The following is a 12,705-nucleotide window of genomic DNA, read 5'->3' as shown; positions in this document are numbered from 1 at the left end:
AATGATTTAACAAAAAATGACCACTGTATATTCCTCAGAAGTCGCCAACGCACGTTTCGCCGTGGGGCTTCTTCAGGATGAAGACGAGGAATGCATGTTTAGCAGTAAAACAGAACTTTATCTGTAATGATACAGTGTAAGAAATTAATAACGTACATTTATAAAAAAATCAAATTAAAATAGATGAATGTCTTAGTATATATATTTACATGACAAATGGTCCTTCAACGGAAATATCCATGAGGCATATATGACATATGTAGAGGTAGAAAGCAGCAAAGTCAGCGATAAACTTTGGTAGAAGTTTTTTTCAAAAAAGCCAGGAATCTGATTTAGAAAGGTATACATATATATATATATATATATATATATATATATATATATATATATATATATACAGGCATACCCCGCTTTTACGTACACAATGGGACCGGGGCATGTATGTAAAGCGAAAATGTACTTAAAGTGAAGCAATACCTTTTTTCACTTCTAAATGTGTGCACTGCATTGCAATAGTCATTTACAAGCATAACTGATATGAATAATGCATTGATAACTAAAATAAACACAATATTCAAATAAAAATTGTAAGCTTACCCCATCTCGTTGTTGCAAGGCCAGAGCAGCTGAGATAATTCATTGTGGTAGGAAGGGTGAAGGCATACAGGTATCTTCTGTTTCACTAGTCAAATCTTCAAAGGCGAGACGCTTTCTTGCTGGCGAAATGGGTATACTACAAGAAGAAATCAGAGTAGGAGCAGGACTTGATGGTGATGTCAGAGCTGGAAATGGACTGTCAGGTATGCAGGTATCTTCTGTTTCACAAGTCAAGTCTTCAAAAATGAGGCGCTTTCTTGCTGGAGAATTGGGTGTACTACAAGTAGCAATAGGAGCAGGACACGGTGGTGATGTCAGAGCTGGAAACAGACTGTCAGTTGATGATGATCCGCGTGCTGATGGACTTTTAGAAAAGTATGTTTCTATGGAGGTTTGAAGTGTAGCTCTCTTTTTCTCCCTGTAGATTTCTTTGTAACAGGCATAAGCCCCTGAGATGTTAGCATTGACTTTGGAACTTCTTTCAAAATCCCTATCATGCTTTTCAAATAGAGCCATGGCGCTATCAAGATGACAGAAAGCTTCAAAGAGAATTTTTGTTGTTAAACCTTCAGGCTGATGATCAATGATCTCAACCCCATCCTGCACATCTTCTTCTCTCTCCTCTTCAAGTTCTAGAAGATCTTCATAGCTGAGGGACTCAGTGTGGGACGCAAGCAGTTCAGCAACATCTTCTGGCTCCACTTCCAGCTCTAACTGCCTTGCCATATCTACAATATTTTCAGTAACAGTAGCTACATGATCTTCACAGCCTTCTGAATCATCAACTAACTGTGGGCATAATTTGTTCCAGGCCCTTTTCATTGTGGTTTCCTTTATGTCATTCCAAGCATCTCTTATAGTTTTAATGCAATCCAAGATGTTGTAGCTTTTCCAGAATTTGGATAGGACTTCTTTACCGTCTCCTTCTTCTTTGTCTATTGCTGCAATACACTTACTGAATGTTCTTTTTAAGTAGTTTAACTTGAAGGCGGCAATGACGCATTGATCCATTGGCTGCAGTAGTGAGGTAGTATTTGGTGGTAGGAACTGCACTCGAATGTTAGGGTTCAGCTCATCTAGTGTTCGAGGGTGTCCAGGGGCATTATCAACAAGCAGCAAAATGTGGAAAGGGATATTGTTGTCCTTGCAATAGGCTTTCACCTCTGGAACAAAGCAGGTGTCAAACCAATCTTCAAAAAGGGCTGCAGTAACCCATGCTTTTTTGTTAGCTCTCCAATGCACTGGAAGCCTAGTTTTAACGTAGTTCTTCAAAGCTCTTGGATTTTCCCATCTGTAAATTAGCAAAGGCTTTAGCTTTAAGGTACCAGAAGCATTGCCACCTAACAGAAGGGTTATTCTATCTTTAGCTGGCTTGTAGCCTGGCATTGATCTTTCCTGTATTGCGATAAAGGTTCTTGCAGGCATCTTCTTCCAGAATAGACCAGTCTCATCCACATTAAAAATCTGATCCATGGAGTAGCCTCCATCTTGAATAATTTTGGCAAGCTCTCTTGGATAGCTTTCTGCAGCCTTATGATCTGCAGCAGCTGCCTCTCCTTGTATTTTAATGTTATGTAGGTTAGACCTTTTCTTGAACCTATCAAACCATCCACGGCTTGCAGAAAATTCTGCATCCTTTGCTGTCTCACCTTTCTTAGCCTTCAGGTCATTGAACAGACTTAAGGCTTTAGTTTGTATAATTGCCTGGTTGACAGGAACATGACGTGTAGTCTGATTTTCTATCCAAAGTATTAAGAGTCTCTCCATGTCTGCAACAATGCTATCTCTTTTTCGAATTGTTGTTGTGTTAACAGGTGTAGCACTCTTAATTTCTGCAAGAAGTTTTTCTCTGTTTTTTATGATGGTGTTAACTGTAGTCCGAGTGTAGCCTAGCCTTCGGCCTATTTCAGCTTGAGTTACACCTTCATCATACAACTTAATCATTTTAGCCTTCATATCCAAAGTAATTGATTTACGGCTTTTTTTGGTACTATCTGCCATTATTCAATGCGTACCTGGCAAGCAATGCTGGGCTGGCTGGCGGACACCTCTGGGCAATGCTGGGCTGGCACCTCTGGGTCTTGGTGCTGGCTGGCAGGCACCTCTGGGCCTTGGTACTGGCTAGTGGGTACCTCTGGGCCTGCCCATGTGGAAGTAAAATATATTTTAAATATATTTTAAAAAAACATTCTTAATATATTTTTCTCAAATATATTGCCATATATTTGAAATGCTACAATTTTGGCCAGATTCAATATATTTCAAAAATATATTTCAATATATTTGTGAATATATTATGGAATGCATTGTGAAATATGTTGCAAATATATTCATAAATATATGTTAAATGTACTTCTGAATACATTTAGCAATATATTTATGCAACCATAAATATATTGCAATGTGCATTTTGGAATGCATTGTGAATATATTCAGAAATATATTGCTAAATGCATTCAGAAGTACATTTCACATATATTTATGAATATATTCACAATGCATTCCAAAATGCACTTTGCAATATATTTATGGCTGCAAAAATATATTGCTAAATGCATTCAGAAGTACATTTAACATATATTTATGAATATATGTGCAACATATTTCACAATGCATTCCAAAATATATTCACAAATATATTGAAATATATTTTTGAAATATATTGAATCTGGCCAAAATTGTAGCATTTCAAATATATGGCAATATATTTGGGAAAAATATATTAAGAATGTTTTTTAAAATATATTTTAAATATAAATGTAAATGTACTTCTGAATGCAAAATTTTAAAAAATACATTCCTATTACATTTTGAAATGCTGTGTATTTATATATTGTATTTTATATATTGTAGGCTTATAAAACTAGCAAACATTTGGAAAAAAAAAACAATAACACAGTACAATACACACAACTTTATTATCATGTAAATATACAAAAACTACAACACAGGGAATAGAAAGTGGTGTTAACTGTGGTAAATGACATTAATGACATAAAAGTTTGTGGTATTCTGCAGAGGTTCCTGATGTTTCCCTTCAGGTGATATTTCAACGCCGCAATTTTTCTCGTAACAGCGTCACTGATCACAGCTTATGAAGTCCCAGGAAACTTTGCCAAAGTAGCAGCTTTAAAAAGAAAATGGAAAATATTAGACTTCTTAGATTTTCCCTGTGAATCTAAAGCCTTAGACCCTTTTCACACTGCAGCGCTGCTAAAGCTCCGGCGGTTTTGCAATGTTTTTGTAGCACTTTTTAGGCGTTTTTTTTTTTTTAAAGGGAAAAAGACCAGTTTTTAATGCGCTTTTAGGGTGCTTTGGAAGCACTGCCCATTAATTTCAATAGGCAGGTGCATTTTAGGAGCGCTATTTATAGCGCTCCCAACCCGCCCCAGATGCTGCTTGCACGACTTTTTATAATGTTGCGCAAGCGCAATGCCCCAGTGTGAAATTACTCATTGCACTGAAAGGGATGCAGTTTTATGAGCTTTTTAGAGGCTATTTCTAGCACTAAAACGCCTGAAAACTGCCTCAGTGTGAAAGGAGTCTAACAGATGCAGCTGAGTAAATAAAACTAACAAAATTAAGCATGTATAAAAACATCAAAATATTGTAGACTTTTCAAAAATCAGTATAAAAATCAACATCTTGCCTACAACTTGCCTTATTAGTTCAGACTACTACCAGACTGAGCAAGATATCTCATTTTGACACAACAGTCAAATTGGCTTACAGTCTACATGTCAAAGCTGATGTTTTCATAGGGTCTAACTGTACCTGCTTCTCTCCATCTGTCAGCCGCTTGGAGGCACTGCCTTAAAGGTTACTTTCTATTGAAGTGGTTGTAAAGACACAAGGGTTTTTACCTTCATGTATTCTATGCATGAAGATAAAAAAAAAAAACTTCTGTGTGCAGCAGCCCCCTATACTTACATGAGCCCCCTCTCGATCCAGCGATGTCCACGAGAGCCTTGTCTCTTCAGGGACTTGCACTGCTGATTGGATTTCTGTAGCGGTTGGAGCTATTGGCTCACGATGCTATCAATCACAGCCAGTGAGCTAATTAGGAGATGGGGTCAAGGCAAGGCTCAGTGTGTGATTGCACACACAGAGCTATGGTTCAGGAGCACTGGCATGGGACCTGAGAAGAGAAGGATCTGAGCTGCTCTGTACAAAAACCCTTACACAGAGCAGGTAAATAGGAGTAGGACATGTTTGATATTTAAAAAAAAAAGACGTTTTAATGTTTCGGTACCAAAAGAAAACCTACCTGTTTAGGCCTTGAGTACGACACTTGACAAGGAGATGAGCTCAACTCTTCAGACGGGACAGAAGGTGATGCACACGATACACCCACACAGGATGAACTTCCACCATCATTCTTCAGTGCTATTAGCTGCGCTCTTGTGGTTTTCAAAGTATCCATTACACCAGGCAAATCTATGGAAATGCATAAAAACTTTTTAAGTAACATAATGGCCTATTTTCTCACTATATCCATTCATTTCATTTGTTAGAAATTAATGACTTGTGGAAAAATTTACTTTTACATGATTAGAGGGTTTCCTCCAGTCTGCTGCTGACCCCCCCACTAGATCAAAAATATTCCAGGAGGGTTCCACCCAAGGTAAAAGTAAGGATGTTCCACAAAACAAAAATCCTACTTGTGTATATAGTATGTAGTTACCTCACTGATACTATAATGAATGTAGTACAGTAAACTCCCAGTTACCCAACGAACCCCATTGGTACTGTTGTTTCTGGTTGCTTGAGAGCTAATAGTAACTCTCAAGCATCCACCTCCTATGGCACCCTGACCCCCACTTAGAAGCTAAAGGGGGTAGGGATTGGGGGCAGGGTTTTACCACCCCCAAATTCACATGTGAATGAGCCTTAAAAGTGCTATTGCCAAATGCAACTAAGGGCTCATTCACAAGTGCGGTATGCAATGCTCCTCTGAGAAATTCTGCAAGGTGGTGAGGAGGCAAAATGTTAACACCCATAATTGCAGTGAAAGGCACGTGATTGCAGCGCGGTAGTACGGCAATTATAGGTTTTAGTCAGGTGTGAGGAGGCAACATTGGAGGACACTGTGCCCAGTGATCTTTGACTTCTCCCATGTTGTTCAGGTAGATCTCCACCTCTCTAAGGCCCCGTACACACGAGGGGATATCAGTTGGAAACGGTCCACCGGACCGTTTCCAGCGGAGATTCCTCCTCCGGATTTTGATCCGATGGCTTGTACACACCATCGGATCAAAATCCGCGCGGAATACATCCGCGGTGATGTGTCGCCGCGACGATGACGCGGCGACGTGCGCGATGCTGGAAGGTAAGTACTTCCACGCATGCGTCGAATCATTACGACGCATGCGAGGGAGGGGAGCGGACGGATTGATCCGGTGAGTCTGTACAGATGACCGGATCAATCCGCTGGACACGATTCAAGCGGATAGATTTCTTAGCATGCTAAATATAAATATCCGCTAGGCCGTACAGACGACCGGATTTGTCCGCTGGAACTGATCCGCGGATCAATCCCAGCGGATAGTTTCGGTCGTGTGTACGAGGCCTAACTCTGCCATAAAACACTGTAGAATGAAAGGGAAAATGATTGGTCAAACAGAAAATAAAGATAAAAAAAATCAGTACTGGTGGAATAACACACAATAAATAGATAAAAAATGAAAAGACTGCGCCAATATAAAAAATTCGATTAAAATACAAAAATTTCACCAATACCAATTCACATTGAAATATTGGCATCCAGGGGCTGATATGCCAAAAACGGTGCACAATAATTAACCAAAACAAAAAATCAGAGTGCACGGAAAAATTAGTATATAAATTCACAAAATGAATGTCCAATTATATGTATAAACATTGAGAGGTTAATACGCCAAATTGGTGATCCCAAAATTGTATGCCAACAGCACACAATTGGCAAACCAAACCTCAAAAGTTCTTAATGATATCGCCACAAAACTCAAACACTGATGACCAAATGAATAATGAAGGATGATGCAGATATGATGATCAGATATGATGATCAGATACAGTGCCAGTTGAATGCGGTGATATAAAAAAACGGAAGGTGCCCACCACCGTAATTAAGTTGTCCGCTTACCAAAGGCAAGTTGTCTCAGTTGTTGGTTTCCTTCTTCCAAGTGCCTATTCTGGTTTTCCATTCACCAGCTGTCAGTCTTGGTCAGGTGCTTTGACAGCGGCTGGCGGCCCATCTGTCAGAATCCCCCAAAAAAATAAAAAAAATTAGCTTTCCACCTCCACACCCCATCCACCCCCCCTCACACACACACACCCCATCCACCACCCCCCCACACACCCCAGACACCGCTAACCTCTTTCTGCACACTTTATTTGATGGCAGCTGAATGTAAACAGCAGGTAGTGGGGGAACCATAGCCAGACTGCCATTGGCTGTTTAAATTTTAAAATTAGGCTGACTATTGCGCCCCCTTCCCACTGCCTGCTGTCAATCAGCAGAGGAAGACCTGAAGAAGTTCTCCTTTGCTGATTGACAACAGGCAGTGGGCGGGTGTAATAGCCCACTAGCTATTGGCTACTGCAATTTAAAATAGTCAATAGCAACCTGGTTATTGATTCCCCTGCTATCTGCTCTTTTTTCCTGTATTCTGACAGTGGCCAGTGGCTGTTAGAATACAAAAAAAGGCCTAGGTGTCAACTGATATCAGGCTACTTCTGGGGCAGCTGGATGTAAACAGAATATCAGTACCTCATATTGTTATCGGCCTGAAAGGTGGCCCATAATTGGTATCTGTATGGAAAAATCCATATCTGTTGGCACCTAGTAGCAGGGCAGATAATAATATGCAAAAGGGGAGGGAGACATAAAACATTGGTAGCACTGTGCCCTGACATTATAATGGGGTATATTTACTAAAGGCAAATCCACTTTGCACTACAAGTGCACTTGGAAGTGCAGTCGCTGTAGATCTGAAGGGGACATGGAAAAAAAAAGCATTTTTGCTTGTACATGATTGGATGATAAAATCAGCAGAGCTTCCCCTCATTTCAGATCTTCCCCTCCGATCTACAGCGACTGCATTTCCAAGTGCACTTGTAGTGCAAAATTGATTTGCCTTCAGTAAATCAACCCCTATGCTGCATGGTGAGTGGATATAGAATGGAAGCCGTATAATATTATATGCAGCAATGTGCACTGAAAGTATGCTACACAGTTACTGGATATAACATGGAAGCCATATATATTATATCAAGCAGGGTGCACTGAAAGTATGCTACACAGTTACTGGATATAACATGGAAGCCACACATATTATATGAAGCAGAGTGACATGCTGTGGAAGAGGAGCTCTATAATATTACATTACTGTGCACATGCTGCATGGTAACTGGGAAGGTAAAAGCACACAGAATGATAACTATTCAGCAGGAAATAGACAAATACAACTTAACTCATGCACCAAACTGTCACAATTCTAATATTATTTGATAGAAGACATACCTTTAATCCAGGAGAATCCATCCAGGAGAATACAGAGTATCTCCACCATGCCATGCTTTCCTTTTCAGACTAGGCCTTACAGGAAGTGAGAGGTGGAAGTTCACCACCCCTCTGGTTCCCACCCAGCTTACTTCCTGTCTTCCTGTATTATGATAGAAGTCTGTCTGTTTGAAGAGTTTTTCCCAGGGCAGGATTTACATATTAGAAGATTGAAGGCACAGAAATCACAGACCCACATCCCAATAAAAGGAATGAAAAAAAAGAAATGAGAAAAATATTTATACATGTAAGTAAGTGATGGGAGAGGCATTCTAGCTATATATATATATATATATATATATATATATACATACACACTGTATCTTCATTCTGCTATATGTGTGTGTCAGATATACTCTATGTGTGTGTGTGTGTATATATATATATATATATATATATATATATATATATATATATTATATACACACACACACACATATATACTGTGTATATACACACACAAGAATGCAGCTCTCATCACTTCCATATTTATCTTCCAGCCTAGTATTGGCACATGACAACAGTGCAGCTTGGGCAGGGATATGACACTTAAAGCGAAGTTCCACCCAAAAGTGGAAGCTCCACTTATTTGCCTCCCCCCCCCCCTACTTTGCCACATTTGCCACCTTTCGGTGGAGGGGAGCAGGTTCCTGTTTTTGACAGGTACCTGTCCCCACTTCCGAGAGATCTCGCTGCGGCAGATGCGTTTCCGATGCTTTTCTGCATGCGTGTTTTTGATGCATTCCAGGGCATGTTTGGTGTGTTTTTAAAGCATTCCAGTGCATTTTCCTCCTTTTTTTTCTTAACCTAAGATAAGGACATGTGTGTTCCAGTGCGTTCAGGTGCATTCTAGTGCGTTTTTGATGTGCTTTACAGTGTTCCAGTACAGTCCAGTGCAGGAAAAATGCAGAATGCTCTACTTTTTTTCTGGAACTGCAAGCACTGGTGTGAATTATGCCATTAAAAAACATATATCCTACTTTCCATGCAGAAAAAAACCGCACTGGACTGCATGTGGTGTGAATTGGCCCCTATAGGGAATGGCGGCAGCAGCAACCGAGAGCCAATGGAAACATTGGCTGGGGTACCAACATCGCCGGATTCCAGGACAGGTAAGTGTCCTAATATTAAGTCAGCAGCTGTAGTATGTGTACAGTATGGGGGTTATTTACTAAAGGCAAATTCACTTTGCACTACAAGTGCACTTGTAAGTGCAGGCGCTGTAAATCTGAGGGGTAGATCTGAAATGAGGGGAAGCTCTGCTGATTTTATCATCCAATCATGTGCAAGCTAAAATGCTGTTTTTTTATTTTCCTTTCTCCCCTCGGATCTAAAGGGACTGCACTTCCAAGTGCACTTTCCTTGCAATTTCAAGTGCACTTTGCATTTGTAGTTTGCACTTGTAGTGCAAAGTGGATTTGCCTTTAGTAAATAACCCCCTTTGTGTAGCTGCTGAGTTTTAATTTTGTGCTGGGGAGAACTTTAATATCCCAATTCCTTTTATTTGGCTGCTGGAATTACCCTTCGGCAGGTCCAAACAATGGACTGGACTTAGTATAACAATAATATACAGTATATATACTATATATATACTATATTGCCAAAAGTATTAGGACACCTGCCTTTACACGCACATGAACTTTAATGGCATCCCAGTCTATAACAGATTCAATTCCTCTGGGAAGGCTGTCCTATGGGAATGTTTGACCATTCTTCCAGAAGCACATTCATCCCAAAGGTGTTCTATCAGGTTGAGATCAGGACTCTGTGCAGGCCAGTCAAGTTCCTCCACCCCAAACTCGCTCATCCATGTCTTTATGGACCTTGCTTTGTGCACTGGTCCAAATCATTTGGTGGAGGGGGGATTATGTTGTGGGGTTGTTTTTCAGGGGTTGGGCTTGGCTCCTTAGTTCCAGTGAAGGGAACTCTTAAAGCGTCAGCATACCAAGACATTTTGGACAATTTCATGCCCCCAACTTTGTGCGAACAGTTTGGGGACGGCCCCTTCCTGTTCCAACATGACTGTGCACCAATGCACAAAGCAAGGTCCATAAAGACACTGATGAGGGAGTTTGGTAATAATAGTGTAACTTCTGATTCATGGATTAAACAGAACATTGATGATTTCTATCCGGAGTTTCTCTCGGTACCCTGTAAGCAGACAAGACCCTTGGACTGTGGAGGTGGATGTCTGTGAAGGTTCTTATTCATTCAGGACAATCAATAAATCAAACTAACTGGACTTGCTGTATTTTAAGACGTTTTGCTGGTCCGCCGACAAGTGTTCTCAATTCAGAATGACATTCTTTGGGAATGGAAAGTGGATGCGAGAGGTTTATCTGCTTTGTATTAAATGGATTATGTGCTTAATATCTTATAAAAAAATAATAATATTTTATTTGAATCTTTTGGTTTTTATTTTATTTTTTTATTTTAAAAGGAGTAAAACAAACCATTTTAAAATGGGAGTGGCTCTCTTATAAATGTATTCAGAATGTTATCTATGTCATAGAAAATGTCAGAAAAAATATATGTTGAAATGTCTTTATTAGACATTAAGGGGCAGATCCACAAAGATCTGCCCGGCGCATCGTATCTGAGATACACTACGCCGCCGTACCTTACCTGGCTTTGGTTCGAATCCTTAAAGATTTCGCGCCGTAAGTTACGGTGGCGTAGTGTATCTCAAGCGGCGTAACGGCGTGGAATTCAAATGCGGCGAGTAGGGGGCGTGTTTCATTTAAATGAAGCGCGTCCCTATGCCAAACTAACTGCGCATGCTCCGTTCCTAAATTTTCCGCCGTGCATTGCGCTAAATGACGTCGCAAGGATGTCATTGTTTTGACGTGGACGTAAATTACGTCCATCCCGATTCACGGACGACTTACGCGAACGTAAAAAAAAAATTCAAATTAAACACGGGAACGACGGCCATACTTAACATAGCAGGTTTAACTATATTCCACCAAATAGCAGCTTTAACTATACGCCGAAAAAAGCCGACTAGAGACGACGTAAAAGAATGCGATGGCCGCTCGTACGTTAGTGGATTGTCGGAAATAGCTAATTTGCATACTCGACGCAGAAAACGACGTGAACGCCACCCAGCGGACGCCGAAGAATTGCATCTTAGATCCGAAGGCGTACGAAGACATACTCCTGTCGGATCTAACCCAGATGCCGTCGTATCTTGTTTTTAGGATTCAATACAAAGATACGACGCGGGAAATTTGAAAGTATGCCGCCGTATCAGTAGATACGCCGGCGTACTCGCTTTGTGAATCTGCCCCGAAATATTTTCAGAAAAACATATTTTAAAAATATATTTTCTAATATATATCTTTGGAAAATACATTTAAATTATATTTTTGGAATGAGAGGTTACAGCAGTATGCTGAACCTGCATGGGATAGCGCAGAGGGAGAAGTGGGCTGCCGCGCTCCGGGGTAGTAACAGCATCTGATTGGTGAGTTGCGGCAGCCCCCTTCCCTGATAGGTCCGTTCGCGTGAGGTATTCCCCGCGCTGAGCGAGCCTATATAAGGGAGCGGCTGAGGCGATTCGCTCAGTCACGTCTCCTGACGAGCAGCGACGCCCGCCTCTCCCTCTCTCTCTCAGGATGAAGCGCGGGATTCCGGACAGCCGTGAGGAGCTCCTATGCAGACTCCTTGAGAAGGCTGAGAGCAGGGGAGGGGAGGAGTGGTTGAGGCGATGCCTGTCAGAGGAGGGTGGCTCTGCCTCGTCCGTTCCCAGCCCAGCTGCAGTACCAGCAACGAACGAGGGCGCCCCCAGGAAACAGCCTGGGAGAAAGAAAAAATGCAAAACCAACAATTTAGCTCCTCAAGCTGAGGGAGCAGCAACAAGAAGTGCTTCTTGCCAGCAAGGGAGCAGCGCTGCCTCTTCCCCCCCTCCTGGGGACTTGGGTGAGCATGTTTTACCTGAAGTTGTGTACAGAAATGTTAACCAGTTGTCTACATATTCCAGTCTGATTGAGTCTTTATCTGTCATTGTGCAGCAGTTCAAAGGGGCACATAGTCATGGTGCGGATTTTGTTTCACAAAATGTCAATATGTATGTACAACCAGGTGAGAGTCTGAGTACTCAGACAGGCACAGCAAGTCAGAGTGCACAGGAGGCTGGTGCTGGAAATAGCGATAATGCTCTTGACATGGAGGAGATTGGTGTGGTGTGGCATGAGGCTGGTAATCCCTTTCTGCTGGATAAAGATGCTATTGTCAAATCAAATGTGAGGTGTCCTTCTATACAAAATACGTTACCCCTCAGAGCCTCTGCTGCTATGGTCAGCGAGTCATCCTTTAAGGAACCCCTCCCTTGCAGTTTATCCCCGCTGGGTTTTCATCTGGCAAAATCAGTCAAGGAAAAAATTTGGAGGGGTGAATATCTGGACATGTTATCATTATTGCCGTCTTCCAAGGAATTCTTGGATAAGTCTGACAGACAGTCCAGCGAAAGTACGGAGGAGGATAGGAGGAGAGCGGTACCTAAGACCTTCCAAAACTGGCTGCAAGCATTCTGTATTTAGGCAGCAGTTATGGGCGAGCGCTTC

The 12,705-nt window shown here is 41.3% G+C and overlaps 1 protein-coding gene and 1 long non-coding RNA gene across 2 annotated transcripts; both read right to left on the bottom strand.

Moving 5' to 3' along the window:
* Positions 1-386: 386 nt before the first annotated feature.
* LOC120945558 (tigger transposable element-derived protein 1-like) lies at positions 387-2,730 on the bottom strand. Its single transcript, XM_040359815.1, has one exon. It carries the CDS (start codon positions 2,596-2,598, stop codon positions 637-639), a length of 1,962 nt encoding a protein of 653 aa, XP_040215749.1. The 5' UTR covers positions 2,599-2,730; the 3' UTR covers positions 387-636.
* A 2,274-nt stretch (positions 2,731-5,004) lies between these two features.
* Positions 5,005-8,274, bottom strand: LOC120944840. Its single transcript, XR_005750498.1, has 3 exons — positions 8,102-8,274; positions 6,722-6,833; positions 5,005-5,034 (listed from the first exon to the last, which is right to left on the bottom strand). It is a non-coding gene; the product is annotated as an uncharacterized LOC120944840 (long non-coding RNA).
* Between the last annotated feature and the right edge of the window lie 4,431 nt (positions 8,275-12,705).

The sequence above is a fragment of the Rana temporaria genome, chromosome 7 (assembly GCF_905171775.1).
Source record: "Rana temporaria chromosome 7, aRanTem1.1, whole genome shotgun sequence".
NCBI classification, from domain to species: Eukaryota; Metazoa; Chordata; class Amphibia; order Anura; family Ranidae; genus Rana; species Rana temporaria.
Note: the sequence above shows the minus strand (reverse complement) of the source record. Positions and strands in the feature narration are given on the sequence as shown.